This window comes from Meleagris gallopavo, chromosome 2 (assembly GCF_905368555.1).
Source record: "Meleagris gallopavo chromosome 2, MGAL_WU_HG_1.1, whole genome shotgun sequence".
Lineage (NCBI taxonomy): Eukaryota > Metazoa > Chordata > Aves > Galliformes > Phasianidae > Meleagris > Meleagris gallopavo.
Genome location: NC_139405.1, coordinates 5829654 through 5850211, shown reverse-complemented (window position 1 = coordinate 5850211; position 20558 = coordinate 5829654). Strand labels below are relative to the sequence as shown.

The following is a 20558-nucleotide window of genomic DNA, read 5'->3' as shown; positions in this document are numbered from 1 at the left end:
AGACCTAAGGAAAACTTTAGAAGTGTAGTTTATGGTGATTATTACAAAGGTATCACTTCAGCTGATACCAGCACAATGCTGACACCAAGACAGAAACCAGTATTTTTCCATCTGCTATTGCACACAGGCATTTAGGATGCTATCTAAAATGAATAAAGTCTTTGGATCTTGAGATAGAGTTAAGGAAAATATATAATGGCTTTTGGGAAGGGCAGACCTTGAGTTACTATACCACAGTTTTCCCCTCTGTGAATCAGACTGGCTAGTCTTGAGGTGCTGCAGAGCAGTATCAGTACAGTGGAAGGGAATCCCAGCTAGACTCAAACATAAATCACATATTTTCCACTAGAAAGTGAAGGACTTGAGTATGGTGCTCCACACTGCTCTCAATACTTGACTGTATCTTTGAGGGTAATCTGAACATCCACATTTCCTCTACAGGCAACTGAATGTCTGTCTGCCCTGTGCAGCTCCTAGTACAGCAGAAATCTGATTCGTGACTGCTCTGCCAGAACAATTAAGGATGATTTCAGATGTCAATCCCTTTTATTTAGCTTTAAACAGAAGCCTTTTGTCAAACTGTCCTCTGGAAAGAGGGCAACTGAACTTCTAAATCTGGTTTCTGATAAAGGAAAGCCCGAAATATATGAATCTCTAAGATAGGGAAGATCATTGCTGTTCTCAATGTTAATTCCACATCTCCTCAGCTGACAGCCTTGGCACAATCACATGCTGCAGATGAGAAAATATCCATCTCAACAAAGGACCATCTGGAGCTCCAAAGCAGTCAGAGTTGTAATGGGCCGTGGGAGTGCAAAAAGACAGCAGCAACACCACAATAATATCTGGACTCACCACACCAGCCTCTGGATTTCTCTTCCTCCCATTACTGAATGTGGAGGCTAGGGTTGAAGAGCAGCTTTCATCATACAGAGCTGTCCGTCCATCATTTATTGCAGAATTGATGGAGATTGTCCACATACTTGATGCATAACCATCACAGTTGCAGTCATCGTAGCTGCCCCCATCTCCAGATGCCCAGACGTAGATGCTTCCTTTTCCTCCCCGGCCCTGTAAAAAGGGAAAGTTGGCCCTCCTGGGTTAAACTGCAAATAGAAAACAGCACCTATGCTCAACAGCACACGTAGTTGTGAAACTAAATGTCTCTAAAGGAGAAAACTGATCCAAACAAAATATACATCAGCTGTAAGTTGAAATAAAATGGGCTTCTGCAGATTATTAAAATTGGTTAATTGGCAGCCATAGCCAACTGTGCAACTTCATGCACACAGAGCGTTTCCATTTATCTCCTGTTTTGCTTGATGCCCTGAAGGCTTGTGTGAAGTGCCATATGCTGAGACATTTTATAGATTCATTAGTGCTTATGTCAAGGTCTAAATGCTGTAACGAAGGTGTTCTTTTAAAAGCAGTATAGGTCATCTCAGACACTGGCTTTGTAAGATCTAATTAGGTTTGGACAAGGACTACAAACTCTGTAAAGCCGGCACCTTTTTCCTCTCAATAGATTTTCTCTGTAAGTATCACTGACACAGAGTTTTTTTGTTGTTGTTTTTTTTTTTCTGGCAAATCAGCTTCTATGACCAAGCAGAAAATAAGAAATTAAATGAATTATCTACAGAAAGATGGTCTACCAAAACCACTGCAAAGTCCAGAGATTAATGGGAGATACTGAAGCTATGACCTTCCTGTTAAGAAATTTGTATCCTCTCTCCCACTTCCAGGTAAGCAAGGAGTGGGAAAGTATCAGCTCCACTCTGTCTTCTCATGCCATCCTAAGACTGGAAGAAGGTAAGACCTCAGAGCCTTGATACTTGGAGGAAGATCAGTGCCACTGAAACCAAGCACAGATCTCTCACTGATTCCAGCACAACCAAAATTTCTGTGTTTAGCCTAATGGAATCCAGTGTTTACTTCCAGCAGCATCACAAGGGTGCAAGGCCTCAATTTAGCATATTGTTTGTGTGCACTGGGTAGAAGATGAGAAAAAATATCTTCTGGTCTTTTCATTGTCCAGCAAAAAATGGAGATTAAAGCATATGCAAACAAAGCAACTTGCAATGGTATTTTAATAGGAACCTTTTCTGTAAAGAATTTAAATCAAATCTGAGCTCCCAGCAGTAGCTTCTATTTTTCATCATACCTCACTGAACAGAGCAACCTCATTATTTCAAGCATCTTAGAAAGTTGCATTATAATCCATTGAATTGCACAGCAGGTCTGCTGCCACTGGGGTATGTAACACCTCAGGACAGAGATTTTCATAATTAAGATGATGACTATGAAATAAGCATACTGAAATCAGTCTGAGAACTCCTACCAAGATCTGAGATCAATCATTTTAGTTTTAAAGGAAGAGGATGCTGTTGCAAAAATACATAAAATCAAAATAATGAGCTTGTGCTCAGACTGCTGCTACCTGGGCTTTGGACTCAATTCCCAGACTACATCACAAGCTTGCTGTCCTGCCCACACGCACCATCACACCACCGTGTCACCATCTGTGCCTTTTGGATACCCTCAATGACAGCTAGAGCACCCGCCCATCCCCAGAAGACACACTGCTGGTGCCAGGAACAGGATGTTTGGCATGTCTGGGACTGATCTTAAAACAAGCCTTTCCTTCTAGCCATTTTGAAGGGAGTTGAAACGCTTAATTTTCATATGACAAATTCAGGAAAGCAGTCTGGTGCCAGGCAGTTAGCCTCCTCAGCATTCATACAGCGTCGGGAAGCAGACTTTGCCCTGCATGGCAAATGGCTCCGTGCTGCCAAAAGTGGGAATTGCTGCAAAGCAGCACAGCCCACAGATGGGATTTGTGGAGGATGGCAGAAAACAGGTGTAGCAGATTGCTGGTGGGGTCAGGTGGCATCCACAACTGAATTGAAATTTGGAGTTGGGTTCGTGGGTGTAGTAAGCCTGCCAAGTGCTGCTGGGGGCAGGTATTATGGCATCACTGTCTATTTGGAGAACAATCAAAGGATATCACTTCTATGAGAGTTGCATCCACAAGTGTGGTGTAATGGTGTTTTATGCTGGTTTGTTTGTTTGTTTGTTTTCAATTACCTTTTAATACTCCAATTTCTATTGCATTTCCCTTTCAGCCAGGACTGGAAAGAGGCAATTACTACTGGAATAAGCTGATAGCAGCCCAAGTGCAATATCTGCAATGATTCTTAGGGTGTGTTTGCACAGGCAAACTGCTCATTGACTGTCCTCAGGCATTACTCCAAGTACCATGCAGAAATGTATGGCTTCAAAGGAAGTGAATTTTCAATTCCCTGGATGGTATTTGTGTAAACCAGACAAATCTCACTGGGGTCAACCAAGCATCATACTTAAAGCCAACTGAAAGCTTCTATTTACATCTCAACTTTCTATGAACCTCAACGATTTCAGTGGTATCACTCAGGTTAGGCTGCTGTAAATTTAGGACAAAAACAAGATTGGACAAGATGCTAGTAATAGGCACTAAAAACACCAGAGAGAGCCTGAAGGAAGATTCAGAAATAAGAGGGAAGACTGCAAGACAAGAAGGTACATTTTAAAGAGTATCTTTTCTCCAGAATCCTGTTGAAATCTGTTCATTTCCCCCAAAAGCAATACAGAGCTTGTCACTCACACTTCTGAGCCATCTGAAGCCATAACTCGCATTCACAGCTGAAAATGGATCTCAGTGCATTGAGGAGCAGCCTAAAGAATCTCACCTCTCAAATCACACCAGTCAGAATGAAATCCTGAGCAAGGCTGTATGCTCAGAAAGTCACAGACAGCTACTGAGAAGTTTTCTTGGCAGAAACAGCAGGTTTTCTATTTCCAGTGCTCTTCGTGAGATGTTGTGCTATTGGCAAAAAATATCCCAGAGAAGCTTTATTATCCATTATCTCAATTTCTAAAGACCATAATCCCAGGAAAATACCTTTACTGAACAACCTTGCAAAAGTGAGCAGGCAGGGAACTGCAGGCTAATCCATTTTATGTAACTTAAGGTACACCTTGAACTCTTTTTCACTTTTGTATGTGTTCATGCATCATGCTTGCTGGGCTAGTGCCTAAGCCAGTATTCCTCTCAGCTTTCATTCCTGGATCACACTTTCAGATAGAAACTGGTGGTATTGGCAAATAAATCTCCTTCAGCTTCCCCTGGCCCTTCTTGTAAAGGCTGTCAGGTATTCATGTAACAGCTGAGCCCCTAACACAGCTCGGCCTCTGCTTTAGTTCCTGTAATTTGCTTATTCCAGCCCAGCCATCATCGTTGCTAAAGGTGGATGGAAGGAACATGACAGTCTTTACAGCCTGTCTCTGGTACAGACTCTCTAGCTTTGCACTTTTTTTTTTTTTTTTTTTTTTTGCATGACATGATAGTAATTCTGCATTTCTTCTGAAGAAAAAAAAGAAGTGTCTCACAGCACTTTCCGTATAGTTTAATAGCAATCTTTGTGCCTCTTATGATAAGATATGAGCTGTTCTTCCAGGAAAGGCAAAAGAATTCTACAGCTTTTTCAAGTCTTTGCCATTGGTCTTAGCAACTTTTGCATAGGACTTGGCCAGTTACCATTTCTTATTATTTTCCACTTATCTTCCTCCTTAAAGAGTGCTTGTTTCTCCTTCAACAGCATCATTAGAGCTTTTGGCACTGAATTATTTGGAAGCCCTTACATATTTTGTAATTAAGAATTGCATCCTTCAATAACATTTGCTAATTATCCTGCAAACTGTGCTTTGTAGCCCCGGGCATGGCGTGTCCAGAACACAATGCTCTGCTTGGAGGAGCTTTGCAGCACTGGAAATTTCCATCACATTCCCCAGCTGGGGAACCCCAAGGCAAGGAAGGATGTAGAAGAGCTGCAGCACCATTTGCCTGCTGTTGGGACCTTGTGGATGCATTGAGCTGGGCTCTCCAGCCATTGAGGAGCTCTCCCCACCTCTGCCTTGTGCAAGTAGTCCAGCTATGTGGCTTAAGCCAGCTGGAATTAGCAAGACCTTGGCATCACCAAGCTGTTGCTATTTTGATTTTTGCACTGCCTGGGTTTTCTGGAGCCTGCCAGTGTTCTCCTCCATCCCTGACTTGCTGCCAGCTAGCAGCCCATTGAGCCCTTGTTGACTTTGGTAGCTGGCTGATTGGTTCCTCCTAGCAGATTTCTAAAGCAATTTAGGTCAAGTCATAATCACCCAAGTACATGAGACTTCGTTGTATGAGGTTCTCAAAGAACTGAGCCCTGTAATTGTCAAACCCTAACAAAATGCTTTATATAACTTACTCCAGTCTTTATTAGGTCACAGAAGAATACTGAACTCCCATCCAACAGCCCCCAATTAACTGTGCAATTGTTAATACTTCCTTTCACTAAAAATAGTGCTTGAGCTATTTTCTATGCCTAAATTATTGTTGAAATTAGATAGGCTTCTGTTAGCCAAGAGAAATGAGTGGAAAAATACAGTTTTGGTGAAGAGAAGTAGCATTAGCTTTCAATTAGGGTTCAGCTCAGCAGGAAGGGGGCTTGGAAAATGCCAAGAGAAAAGCTTCTATTTAAAAATAAAATAATTCCGCCTGCTCAAAATCAAACATTTCTTCTTTCCCTTCAACTTAAATTTGATCCATTTTACAAAAGCAAGAACTTGATGATCAGTACAAAATAAGCAAAATCCACCAATTGAAATGCTCTGGCTCAGCTTAAACTAGCAATTCCTTTTTGTTGGATCCTCAGCTGCACATCACAAGTGATAACACATTACTATAGCCCAACAATTCTGCAGATACAATTCTGATACTGGTAACATCTGTAAAAAAATTAATCCCGTTGCTCCATGCTGGTCCAAGCTACTGCAGTACAGCAGTTTCCTACTCGTTATGTGAGAGTCATCTGAATCTTTGTGAAGGGCAATATTTAACGTTGTTGCAGGACCAGGTGGATCACAAGCCTTACAACAGCCAAGGTCTTCAGCTGACCAAGGCATGCCCGAAGCAGCAGATATCACAACAGAAACTAATGAGATTTGGGATTTACACTTGCCCTGTCCTCAGATACGTGTATTCATTCCCTGAGCTGTGGCAGGAAAGCAGATGCTCATAGACTGATCTCCAAATCTGGATCTTATTCATGGTGATGGGGCATGTATCCCATCACTACGTTAGAAAAGGTGCTCATGCTGTTTTACCGAGGCCTGAAAGGTATCCCACTCCAGCCAAATGGGTAAACATCAGAAAAGCTAACATACAATATACTCATGTGGGATTGTAATTTGGTTTGATTTTAGCTTAAATACATAAGACAAGACTTGTAATTGCAATGCATTTTCTAGACACAATAGCAATATGATAGTAAAGGGCTCCAGAGTTACAAAGAAGCTTGTAAGGCTTCCTTAGAAATGAAGTAATCAGAAAGCAATCTCATAAAATAATTTCCCTATCCTCACTTGACTACTGAGCCAACAAAACAATGTTAGATGTAGTTGCATATACATTAATGATGTGCCAATCTCAGCATATTTCAAACAGCAAGAATGCAATGCGCTTGGCCTTGGATGGAGGCAAATGAGAAATATTTCATTTTCCATGCTATCCTTTCTTCTTCTATTGTTGAGCTCAATTACAGAGCCATGATGAGACTTTAAATTCTTAATATTGCTCCCTTGGCAATTTGCACTTGTATAGCATTTTCTTAGGAAGAACCATGTTATGGAAGCAACATTTTCACCAACACAGGCACGAATGGATCATGTCTTATATATCCTGGATGAGCTGGCAAAGTCTCAAGAAATTAATTCAGTCCGTGAGCAACTCCTTGCAACTCACTAATACAAAAGCCTGTATCATAAAAAATGCAATAGATAGAGACTAGCTTAGCTTGATTACTCCTTTTTTTTTTTTTTTTTTAATATCTGCCTTAAATTCCAATTGCTGAAGCTGGAAATATTGAACTCATAAAACAGCAAGTAAGAAATGTTTACTGGATATTGCATTAAAGATGGGTTATATCCATAAAGCGTGGGTGGAATAGTTCTTGAGCTAGTTACTTTTTTCTTATCTTACAGTTTAAGATGTCTGATGATATAATACAGATTGAAAAGTACCAGTGATTAAAATGTACATAACTAAGAGAGTTGTGCTACCACTGGGAAACCATCTGTCCCTCCAAGTTGTATAGCCCCCAAAACAGGTAAGCACAGGTCACACAAGGGATACATAAATCACACAGCATTGCTCTGTCCAGACATATGTTTTACAGAACGCTACTACGGGCTCACACCCCTTCTCTGAAATGAAAGTTCCTCTCAGCCATGATACAGCTGTTACTCAACACTGGGCTGTTTATTCCCAAATCTACCATCGCAGTCTCTGGCCCTGCTCTGCATTTTAGTTTGTAGCTCTGCACCTGGAATAACAACCCTCTATAGCTCACTGAAGAAATATATCTGTAAACATGCAATACATTAGGGGCAATGCAACTGAGCATATAAGAAGCCTGGTTGGTACAGGGGTAAGGTATTTCAGGACATCCAGAACAATGTTAGGTCAGTGACTTACTGAGGCTATAAAGAAATATAACCCTTTTCTCCGTATATGCCATAATATGCTGCTGTCCACACATGATGCCTAGAAGCCAGACAGTAACATTTCATTAAATTAATCCATTACAGCTCCTGGCAACTGTGTTTAAAGAGGGAGCAACAGAGCACATTCACCAGACAAAACAGCATTTGTCTCTTAGCCCATTGCAGGCTATCCTAATCTCGGCCATCTATCAGCGCTCCTGGTTAACTGGAGAGGTCCCAGAGGATTGGAGGCTTGCTGATGTGACTCCCATCTTCAAGAAGGGCCGTAAGGAGGATCCGGGGAACTACAGGCCTGTTAGCCTGACCTTGATACTGGGGAAAGTAATGGAGCAAATCATCTCGGGTGAGATTGCATGGCACGTGCGTGGTGTCCAGCGGATCAGGCCCAGCCAGCACGGGTTCACGAAGGGCAGGTCGTGCTTGACCAACCTCAACTCCTTCTATGACTGGGTGACCAGTCTGGTGGATGAGGGAAGGGCTGTTGATGTAGTCTACCTAGACTTCAGCAAAGCCTTTGACACGGTCTCTCACAGGCTTCCTCTGGGGAAACTGGCTGCCCATGGTCTGGACAGGTATACACTTCTTTGGATAAGGAACTGGCTAGAGGGCCATGCCCAATGGGTAGTGGTTAATGGAGTTAAGTCCAGCTGACAACCCGTTAAAAGTGGTGTCCCCCAGGGGTCGGTACTGGGGCCCATCTTGTTTAATATATTTACTGACGACTTAGATGAGGGGATTGAGTGCACCCTCAGTAAATTTGCAGATGACACCAAGTTGGGAGGTGGTGTGGATCTGCCTGAGGGTAGGGAGGCCCTACAGAGGGATCTAGATAAGCTGTATCACTGGGCTGAGATGAATGGGATGAGGTTCAACAAGGCCAAGTGTCGGGTCCTGCACTTTGGCCGCAATAACCCCAAGCAGCGTTACAGGCTTGGGGATGAGTGGTTAGATGATTGTGAAGAAGAAAGAGACCTGGGAGTGTTGGTTAATGTTCGGCTGAACATGAGCCAACAGTCTGCCCGGGTGGCCAAAAGGGCCAACAGCATCCTGGCCTGCATTAGAAATAGTGTGGCCAGCAGGAGCAGGGAGGTGATCATCCCCCTCTACTCAGCACTGGTGAGGCCGCACCTCGAGTGTTGTGTTCAGTTCTGGGCCCCTCACTACAGGAAAGACATTGAGGCCCTGGAGTGTGTCTAGAGAAGGGCAATGAAACTGGTGAGGGGTCTAGAGCACAAGTCTTATGAGGAGCGGCTGAGGGAGCTGGGATTGTTTAGTCTGGAGAAGAGGAGGCTCAGGGGAGACGTCATTGCACTCTACAACTTCCTGAAGGGAGGCTGTGGTGAGGAGGGGTTTGGCCTCTTCTCCCAGGCAACGAACAGGACCCGGGGAAATGGCCACATGTTGTACCAGAGAAGGTTTAGGTTAGACACGAGGAAAAACTTTTTCTCTCAAAGAGTGGTCAGGCACTGGAATGGCTGCCCAGGGAGGTTGTGGAGTCACTGTCCCTGGAAGTGTTCAAGAGGCGTCTGGATGAGGAGCTGCGAGATATGGTTTAGTAGCTTGTGGTAGCAGTGGTAGTGAGAAGACGGTTGGACTAGATGATCTTATAGGTCATTTCCAACCTTGTGATTCTGTGATTCTATGATTCTAATGAATATCTGATTCAGTCACAGTCTAGCACAGTTGCCTGTCACAGTGAGCAGCCAGCATCAGATGCCTTGCAGCTCAGGGATGTTTGTGTACAAAACTAGTTCAACCTCTACCCTCAAGTGCCTGCTAATTCAGCAGGGAGCTCATACATCTTTGCAATGCAACTGCCACTATTGAGTGACCCGGTCACACTGCTGACTACTGCCCCTAAACAGAAGTCCTGAGATAAGACAGTGAAAAGCAGATTGTATGAAAAGTGAGTGGAATTGTGGCCTAGCAACAAAAAACAGCCAACTATTTTCTGATTACATGTATTACACTTGGTTATGAATGCATGGCTTCAAACCACACATCCAGACACACAAACTAGAAGTGTTATCATCACGTTACAGTTGTCAGGCAAGTGCTTACAACAGGCATCCCAGCAGGTTTGGAAGAAGGATGCCAAAGGACAAGACACCAGAATGGAGTCTGGGTAAGGATGAAACTCACGTCTCTCCTTGAGATAAGTTCCCAAGTATGGCAGCAACAAGGCAAACGTTACCAGTGTTTGTCAGTTCAGCTAACTGCATATTCCCTTTAAGAATTTAATCTCATTCCCAATTTCTTCTTAGTTTATTGCCTTAGAGGCAAGAATATTAATCTTGCTCTGTGCAGGAGATCTTCTATTTCCTTCCAGGATATTTGAAAGTATTGCTTTTAGTTCAACAACACATTTTTATTCTTAGCATGTTGCTTCCTCCCTGCCAATATTTCAGCTTCATCACTAATTTATGAACCATCAGTCTGGTGAGAATCAGCCCTAGACTGAGAAAAAGAGTTCCTGCATTTATTTGTCTCAGTCTGTAAGATATGCTACTTTTCTCTTTAATAGGAAGCGTTGTTTTAAAAAATATATATATTTTGAAAAGTGAGGTTTACATTCGTACACTCAGAGAATTTGGTGCGTAGATTGGAGACCTAAGACAGGTAGAATGGTATTATATCAAAAGCTTGTTAATCTTCCCTTACATGCAGGGAAGCCTGTAGTGGGTTTTTCAAAGCACCATGGAGAGTTCCCAGCATCCACAGAAATGATGAAATGCCTCTGGGAAATCTGGCTCTCCATGAAAAGAAATCAGAACAAATTATATCCCCAAACCTTTCTGTGACAGGAAATGTAATGAACATAATTAGGGTAGATAAAGCTATGGCCACAATGCAAAGGGAGTTATCTAGAGGGGAGCTATCTCTTCTTTCGTGCATGTATTGCCAGGAGATATCTAGGATACTGCTACTATAAAATTAAATGTAATTGTTCCTAGACAACAGTATCTTTCTTAGGTACAATCCAATACTATCCCTTCTGCCCCCCAATTCCACAGTGGTTGTTTGACAGAGCTGCTTTCCTAATTTGGGCTCTTCTGTTCATTTCATGCCTTCTGATACAGTATGAGAGCTATCTTTCCCAGAGGGCAACCCACCAGCACTCTTCTCTCTCCTTAGTAAGCAGCCTAAGGGATCTAGGAGATCCCAGATCCCTTCTGACCCTCATACTTCATAAGAAGTAAATTACTTCTTAATGAGACTAACAACACATTTAAGGGGAGGGCATTAAAAAAGTTAGGTGACCAGACAATACAACAGAGGAGAAAAATCTCTTATCCCTTTCTAAGCATTTAGAAAGGTGTAATGTCAGCATAACTCCACAAAATAGAGTACATGGGGATACAACAGCAAGTTAATTGAAAGCTCTTTTAAATATTAACATGGGAAAAACAAAACAAATGAAACAAATAAAGAAAAACAACAACTCAACACAACAAACCCTCCAAAGCAAAACCTGCTTCTCCTGGAAGTGTTAAATGCCTTTTAGATTATTTTGCATTACCTTTCCTGTGTTACTTGTGCTTTTTCTGTTATTTCTTGACTAGTTTTGCATGGAAGTAGAACAACAAAAAATTGGAATGGGAGATTATCTCTGCTCCATCCAACATTAATGGAAGAAAAATCAAGTATCCAATAACACATCAGGGTGCTGCTAAAAATACAGCTGTGCTACACACTGAAGGATTCTCCCCAAAACAGAAGTATCTAAGGGGATCAGGAAAGTCTTTATGAGGATGCTTGGGAGATCCTGGGATGTGTGCTGTCATAGACTTGTACACATTCAGTCTCATGAGGCGGTCTCTGACTCTTACAGTGGAATGGAATTTGCTCACCTGATCCCCATGTTTCCAAATTTGTGTGTGAGAGCATGAAGATATCCATAATTCATCTATTGTAAGTAAAACATTAGAGACTCCAGTTTTGAGAAAGCTTTGGATGCTTTACCATGTATCACAGCAATAGATTTAATTCCCATGCCACAAAACATGGTAAACTGATTGTTCAGAGAGGTGGTGATGAAGAATGGGTGAACTGGCGCAAGTAAGAGTAAGAAAGAATTTGGATGGAAAACGAGCAGTTGCAGAGCTCCTACACAAAACCACCCCAGCTGTTCTGAGCAACCAATTTCTAATCATCTCATTATGGAAACCCATCTAGAGTCAACAGGAGGAGTAGCCTTATTCCCTGCAGTACCAGGAGTAACTGTGGTCGGCACACCTGCATGACACCAAAGGGGAGATGGAACCACATAATGTTTGTTTTGAACCAGATTGTTTTCTTTCTGAGCTGTGGTACACATTTTACCTGAATTTATTAATAAAGTACAGTTTTACAGATTACAGGATGATACTGAGTGTATTTGAAAGAAGTGAAAGGATAGAAATAAAACAAGGAGGGTCCTGGTACTGGAGACTATTACTCCACAGATAGCAGCTGTACAATTACAGCTGTAATAAAGACCATGCAAGTGACTTAAAGACACAATAAATTCGAAATGACAATTAAACTGGCAGCACATCAAAAAAGACAATGTGACATCGGTAGTATAGCTAGCATCTTTTAAGTTGGGGAACATTTACAGGGCTCTGGAGCCAGGATGACTTTTCAATTTTGACTGTGATGGCATATAAAAAGCCTATGTAAGCTGAACAGAGAGAAAAACAGCTCTATGCAAGTGAGCACAGTATCCTGGGACAACATGATGAAAAAAAGAAAGCCAAGATATTGCAGAGAGAACATCAATGGGACCCACTGAAAGCTGAGACAATTTACATAACTGCAGTGTGTTCTGCAGCACCTATCACACATGCTTAAGCTCCTGGTGATACTGCAAGTGTGTACATATCCCCCTGTCCCAATACCTCAATTATTTAATAGGATGGTTACCTTGTTCACACCGTCTGCCATCGCTTGTAGTGTTAGCTCTCTAGGTCCATCCACAGTCTTGCCATTATCAGTTGGTCCCCAGCTGGCACTGTAGATATCTATGACCTGAGGCATATGACTGATAGAGGAAGCCTCAATAATGTCTGTCATAAATGGCTGGTCAAGCATCCGAATACCTGTGGATTTAATCAGCATAAACATGATATCACCTAGCAGAAGAGTAAACATGATATCACCTAGCAGTACCCGAGTAACTCCCCCAGACCCATTGGCAGTTTTGGTCACTCAGCAGTTCTGCACCCACCATACACTTTGCATCAGGGTGTGCTTACCTCCCAGCAGGATGCAAGCATGTAAACACCCAGCCATAGCAAAGTGGTGTGGCCCAGAAAGAAAAAACTTCACTGCTTTCTAAGTATATAGCATCATTCATCTGCTATGTGAAAACACTTCAAAAACATTCCTGTTAAGCAATCTCAGCATTTTATAATAATGAAATATTACAAGTATGTAGATCATACTTTTTATATAGGAATTGCATCAGAGTTTCAGTGATACGATTCAAGGATGTGTCAACTTTATAAACCTCAGAGTACTGTCCCAAAGCAAGGCAGAATGTAGGACAGAGGCAGTCCAAGCCCTTGCATCTATCATACTCCCCCATGCAGGACAACGGTGCTGACAGCCATCCTCTGGGCCTTTGGATGAGACCTGAGCAGCCAGGGACGCATTCCAGATCTCATTATGGCCTTGAATTGAAGTTTGGTGTTTTTCCAAACAGCTTCAGGACAGAGATGTCAGGCAGAAGTCAGCACCACAGAGCCAAGCAGTGTGAATGGCAGTAGGAGTTTGGTTTGGAAGCCAGTGCTTTCACTGTATGCAATACAAAATCCACGTGCCAAACAAGGCTGGAAAGAGTGGTATTTGGAAAACTGACCCAAGATGGATATTCCTGACCTGCTAATTTAGGCTAGAAACTACAAAGTGAATCTCAGTGACTGAGAAAACGCTTGACGTGCTCGTAAAATGTAGCTCTGCACTGAAACCACAGAATTAATGACTAATCCTAGGGAAATGAGGGACAACAGGCAGAGTCGAGCCATTCTGGTTTGACTCTAGGGGAAAAAAAAAAAAAAAGAAAAAAAAAAAAGAGGTAAAAGAAACAAAGCACACAATTCCCCAGATCCTTGCTTACCAACTTCTAATCCAATCTGCAAACACACTTTTGAATCATGTCAGATGCGGACTACCAGCTCCTATTAATTTTCCACTGACCACACGGTGGTGCTGCAGGAGCACACTGTCCTCATACACGAAAGCAACATTCCCCCACATCACTGGGGATCTTGCTACAGAGCAGGCAAATCTGAAAGGCTGTTTGTCTTCAGAAAAGGCCTTCAGCTTTCAATCTTTAAACAACCAGTTTGATGCAATAGATTTTACTACAAATAAATGTGAGGTGCTGCTAAATTCCCACGCCTTAATTCACAGTCCTCTAAAAGTGATAGCCAGAATGTACATTCCATGAAACGTTGCATCCTTGGAAGACACATCATCATTACTGGTGGAGAAAGGCAAGCACCAGACCTCCAGTTACTAATTCCTAAGTGACACTTATGGGGGTAACTGCTTAGCACATATAGCTTGGTGTCCTGGAAGTTCTGCTTTGGAATGTGCAGGTGACAGGCAAAATGTGGCCTTCCCCTGACTCCTCTGTGTCAGCAGTGAGCCAGGCCAAGCAGAGGAAGCAACGGGTGCATTTATGATGGAGTATGCACTGGGGAATGAAATGTAATTCCTAAGCACCCATCTCCACTTGCTACTCCCTCCCTAACATTGTGGAGCAACTGTACAGTGAGGAAAATGGATTTCTTTAGGATGAAACTCAACTGACATACCCTGTTCAAGAGCTCAGCTCCAATCTCTGTACTCTGTACTCAGTCCATCAGGGCAGAAAAAAAGCTACCTCAGAGTAAAAATATCCAGTACACCTGAGGAGAGAATGTTAAGTGCTAAGTGCCAGCCAGTCCGCTCTGGGCATCTGTTCTTACCACTCCACATCCTTTATTAGAGGGGAGGAAAACAACAACTGCAGAGATTTACAGCACTGCAGGGCCTGCACTGTGAAAGCCTAAAGCATACAAGCAGCATGGGATTTGCCTTTTCAAGTACAGGTTCCAAGTGCAGCAGGAATTTGCACCTTCTCTCCTGAAAAATAAGATTTGCCACAAACGATTGTGTCACGACGCAGGAAAGGAGCACTGAAAATGATAATACAGAGGTTAGCAAAATGAGGAATTGCATTCCTTTGCAATGTCATTGAAGAAGCTACATAGGGCCCTCAGTGAAGGCAGCAGAGACTCTCCACAGCTAGTGCGAGAAGTAATAAACACATGGCCCAGTGCCAGCCTGCAGTCCTGGGCTGGGCTATGCTCCCTGTCCCTGCAGAGCAGTACTGCATGAAGCACAGTGCCGTCAGGACTGCTCGGATTGGTACTGTACCTGCCACCTTGGAGTTGTAGGCGACTCCCACACCGCAGATGTTGTTGTTGGCAGCTGCAGACACCTCTCCTGCACATCGGGTCCCGTGGCTGCAGAGGGGAAATCAGAGACACCACGTTAACCTCAGCTAACGCAGCGGTCACTCTGCACACGCTGAATAAAGGAGCATCACCCTGGTCATTGCCTTTGCCTCATTGCAGTCAGGGCCCAGCCCTTCAGAGGAAAGCCCACGGCAAACTTGAATGCTGCACTAGGATACTTGGATGAGTTCATTCCATCCTGAAGCAGCAAATAATCAGTTTCCCCTCTGCAGAGTGAATGATGCTTGCTCTGAGGTTAACACAGAGACCTGTGCTTCATTTAGCTGTGAAGTTATTCAGCCCATTCCAACTCTGGCTGTCAAGCAGCTTCTGCCTTGTGACCAGCTACTAGACAGCAGAACCATTCCTGGAAACAACAGTGTAAAACTAAGATCAGCACCAATCCCTGCATTTTTGCAACCAGGCCATGTAACACCTATTACTTTGAGCCCCTTGAATACATTTTTCTCCTCAAACATCTATCAGATACGTATCACTGCCCACAAAGAATGCTATGGAAAGAGGTGGTGCAGTGTCAAGCTGGAGTAGCAGAAGAGAACCACAAGGACCAGCACATTCCCTGGCAGCAGAGCTGTGGCCAAGGGCATCCATCCCTTCCAGTGCCCAGCTGCCAGAAGAGCCACAAGCTGGCACGGAGCTGCAGCTTCAGTGCTCAGATAGCCTGCAGTCAGCTTGAATGTGAGATGCTTCTGCTCTGACACCGAGGTCCACGCTCAGCCTGATGTGCAGCATTTCAAGAACACTCAGTGTCTCTGAAGTGCTTTACAGCTCTTAGAACAGACCCTGCTGCTGCAGGTGGCTGCGAGGCAGGCTTACAACAAGGCAGATCACATTTTCCTTCCTCTTAATTCACCACAGAAATTAAACCGCAGAGAAGATAGAGAAGGGCAATATAATCTCATTTTAAAACAAATAGCAGATACAGCAGAGAGACAAGTGAAACCTATGCTGCTGTCAGTTTGGTTTCCTTTGAGATGCGTCGATACCAATCTTTTCCACCACTCACATCCATCCACGCCGCCTTCCAGCTGGCATTGCTCCTACAGCATGCTAAGGACTCGTGCAATTAGCAGTGCTGTCTTCTAGAGGCTGTGTCCCAGACAAACCATCCCCAGGGGCAGCAGGATTGTTTTGTTTTAATCATCTTTTTTCTCCCTCTGTCCTTTTTAAGCACCCCTGGCAAAGGTGAGTCTAAAATTAATCAAGGGGCGAGAAGGAACACATTCTTTTTATCGCCTCACTCAGAAGAGGGTATTTTTCAAGGTAGCCTCCAGAAAGAAAACAACTGCTCTCAAATGCTCAAAGTGCTGTGATCACGAAAGATCGCAGGCAAGTTCCTTTTAAAAAGGGAGCAGAGAGGTGAGTGGTGAGGACTTCTTCAGCTGCTGGAGAGATTTCTTTCAACAACCAAGCAGGTTTTCCCTCGTGCCCTTGTTCAAGGACCTGTGAGGAAACACACCGTTGCTAGGCATTCGTTATCTGGTGGCCTGTGGGACAGCTACAAGCCACAAAGTGGAATAAACGGCTTTGGTAAAAAACTGCCTTGACTGAGGCTGGGTGCAAAAAAAGTTAAATAATATGGGTGGCACCGTCAGGTGGACTCTGTCTCGCAGAGAGAAAAAATAGGAGGACTGTTGGAAGGTCCTCTCCCCTTTCTCCCCTCCACACTGGCCCAAATGATGGAGGCTGCAAGCAGCCCTGCTCCAGCAGCTCGGGGTTCAGGTAATGTGCTGCTGAATGGAGGGGAAAAAATAAGTCACACGTGAGCTACCGCAAATGCATTTGGTTGAATTATTAATGGCAAATAGCAGACTTTTCTAATTTAAGCCTATTTGCTGTTCATGTATCATTGATAAATCCATTGCGGTTTCTACGAAGTGACCTGTCTCATGGGCACAGATCACAGCTTCCTTCTCTAATGTTCATCTCTTTGCTGCATTCCAGTCTTTAAAACGAGGGGATAAAACATATTCGAGAAAATATTTTCACCTACGAATGAGATACATCAAAGGCAAAGTGGATATTAGCACATTGAGCAGCTTTTTTAATGAACACAGTATAAATGCAAACATTTTATGTGAACATGTGTGAAAAATTATGGTGGACTGGAAAACAGCTTTGCCTATCTGAACTAGTTATCAAAATTTGACTCCTTCATTTTGGAAACCATTTCTATTTCTGAAGCCCACTGCCAATCCTATTGCACGTTTCTTCTATTTAGATGTTTTCGAGCAGAGGTGTCCCCAGTTTTCAGGGGAAGTTGTTTTTTTCCTGCTTTGAAATACATCAGCAAACAGCAAAAGACAGAATTCTGCCTTCCTGATGCAAGGTGTCTGCAGGAAGGGCTATGCTGAGCTGCAGGCTCAACAGTGGGGATGAGCAGCCTGTACCAACCACCTCAGGTGCTTGCAGTGAGCAGCAGTCAAATATGCAGAGCTCAAAGGAACATTTTTGTAGGGCAAATGCTGTCGCCTTTTCATCTGCATGATGCTCGCAGCCTCTGAGCACTGTGAGAGCATTGCATAGAGGGGGACCTACTTGTGGAAGGAGCCACTCCACCTGCATGTGAATGTGCAAAGAACCTGCAATAATGCTGCGGCTCTTGCTTCCCTTACAGGGTAATGCTGCAGACAGAACGAGCTGCTGGATATAAGAATTCTCAATTAGTGCATTGTTTGCAGTGTATTGATTGGAAAAAAAAAAATGAAGAAGAGGGGAGCAGGTGTTTTTGCTCTGTTAATGAGCACTGTCTGGAAACCAAAGGAAGACTCAGTGGGGTTCTGTTAGAATACATAATAAATAAAGGCCCTCCTTTTTTTTTTTTTTTTTTTAACCTCTGAAGATTTCCAAGACAGGGAGTATTGGAGAATATGGATTTCCAAGACAGAACGACAGCAAATTCTCATCCGAGAGAATATACTGAATAAGAAGCTATAGCAGTGGAAATATTTTTATCCCAACAGAAAGCTGCGATCTCAGTGCTCTGAGATGGAGAGCCTTGTGCATGCCCACAACACAAAAAGAGGGCTGTACAGAAAGACCAAGCTACCCCTGACTCCCACAGGTACCTCTGCACCACGCAACATGCTACCTGCCATATCCCAAACGTTATGTAGGAGTAGGTGTTAAAATCACTGTCAGTTCCTAAAGCGGGCTCTAAAAAAGCACTCTGAGTTCTGGGGGGCTGCCTCTGCTTTTGGGAACTGGGCTTGGTTCAGGTTTGTGCACTCGGCATTCCCCACCCCAATATGGTGACCTCCATCATCTCCAAGCCATGGGTCTAAGCACAGTAAAGCAGACAGTGCAGTAAGGATGGGAATAAGTAACTCTGGTGCCCAACCATCTGTGTGCCTCTGCCCTAACAGCAGCCCAACTGCCTGCCTGCCTGCAGCTTCCTGCCCACAGCACCGAGTTGTCCCCCTCTAAAACCCACTCTGCTTGATTTCACAGAGAGTCAGTAGCTCTCAATAAAGGCCAGAGTGCCTCCAGCAACCTTACAAAGAACAAAGTAGAATCTGTGCCTATAAGCAGAGCAGCTGGAATTAATGAAATACTCCATGCAAAAACCTCTTCCTTTTTTTCTTAAAGACTAATGACACTTTGCACATGCAGCTGGCAGCTCACAAAAGCCCCTTGGTTCATCTTTCTAAAAAACAGTCTTCTGGTTCTTATTCTTGAATTGCTTACACAGAAACATATTCTTTATGGAAAAAGGGATATTATCCTATTTTGAGACTGATCTCCTGCATGCATAAAATTCAGTGGGTGATACAGAACTTACTGCAAACTGAGCAAAATGGAGTCTTTATTGTAGATTGTTTTGAATGGTTTTCTTGTGTAACTGTAGTCTATCCAGAAGCACCTGTGCAGTTACACACATGCATGGACTGTCACAGGCAGGCAGTTGTAAGCACCAGGTAATAATAATTCAGGAGTCAGGAGTTATGACAATAGCTTATGGGCAGCCACATCAGCATAATTAACAATATAGTATAGAAATATGCAGAGAAAAACATAGCTACAACTACTCCTGAACAACTGGGTACAAGTCGAGGAGTTCTTGGATTGTGCTGGCAAGAAATGGCTGCTTTACTGATGTGTTGCTCTGTGATTTACCTTGCAAGGCAGAAAATCACCTGTCCCACCAAAGAGAACTCATGGCTCATGACAAAGAAGGTATTATTTTTCTGGAAAAATTAATCAAGAAGAAATTCAGCAAAACAATTGCTACTTTTCCCCTCCTGACAATCTCTCTTCCAGCTGGAGCATCAAAGCAGAATGCCATTCTCAATATTTACACATCAGGGTGCAGATAACCATGCTTCTTACTCTCAATTCTTCCCTTGCGAGCCCAAATTCAGCCAGAAGCCCTGAGGCCAGGGGCCCTGCCACATCCAGGATGCTCAAGGCTTCCCTAAGAGAATTCAGGAGGTACCTCTGCCTCCGGTGCTACCTTGCTGAACACGTGAGGACTGTAAACTGTGCCCTACTATAAAATATTTGATAGCAGCACAACTGGTGTTAATGGGGCTTGGCAGAGCACACATAGTTTTATGAAGTTCTACACTGAAAATGACACAATCAACCATTACCCACTAAAGCTAAATTTAATTTTCCTCTGTGCCGCTCCACAACTAAGTGATATCCTTCTTCTACAAAGATCCTTCTCTTAAATAAAGCAAGAAAGGCAGCAGACCTTCACAAATTAGAGTCTTTCTCTGACTTTCCATTCACTAATTGGATTCACGCTAATTTAAAAGTGTCAGATGTCCTTTCCTGAAGTAAAGGAGAAATATCATTGGCATCTCAGTTTGGCTGAAAAATAGCCAGTCTCTGAAAGATGTAATTGGGGACATGGTAGCTCCTAAATTTATTTGATCCAAGAAGCCTGTGTCTGAGGTGGAAGCACAGCTGCCCCAAATCTTTCTTGTGCTACCTGACTGAAGTAACACTGATTTCTTCAAAAATAGAAGCCAACAAAGCAAAAAGAAAAAAGACCCACACATCCAAAACTCAGAGGCCATTCATGTAGCTGTACTGAGAGATGAAAACTACAGAAAATAGGCCTAAAGTATTTCTGTAAGTACTATGATTGAGCCCTGATACTGCTATGAGTTTCCAAATCCTCACTGCTGCTGCTATATAAACTCTGATGACATCAATTATATTTATATCTAGAAGACCTTTGCAAACTTCCTTGGAAATACTCTGAAACAAGTTTTACAAATCTAAGCCAAGACCTATCCGAGATCCTGGGGAATGTGGCTGAAGAGCTAAAGAAGGAAAAGTGAGTATTGGGCAATCATGATGTGTTAGGACAAACTAAGCAACAAACACAACTGTGCTATGGTTCCAGGTTTAAAACACAACAGAGCAGGTTCCCAGCTAGTGTACAAGGACTTCAATTCCTAGCCTGAAATGCTACTCCAGCACAGTCCTTAAATCGTGTTGAAAAGGCAGATGATTCAGAACTTA

General features: G+C 43.2%; 1 protein-coding gene across 1 annotated transcript in view; it reads right to left on the bottom strand.

Moving 5' to 3' along the window:
• PCSK2 (proprotein convertase subtilisin/kexin type 2) overlaps nt 1-20558 on the bottom strand; it is a 96597-nt gene that overhangs the window by 7160 nt on the left and 68879 nt on the right. Inside the window, exons 7-9 of the mRNA XM_010706507.3 lie at nt 14983-15071; nt 12481-12656; nt 856-1071 (exon numbers count right to left, since the gene is read on the bottom strand). Coding sequence (XP_010704809.2) covers nt 856-1071; nt 12481-12656; nt 14983-15071 — 481 coding nt within the window. The remainder of the gene's footprint in view (nt 1-855; nt 1072-12480; nt 12657-14982; nt 15072-20558) is intronic.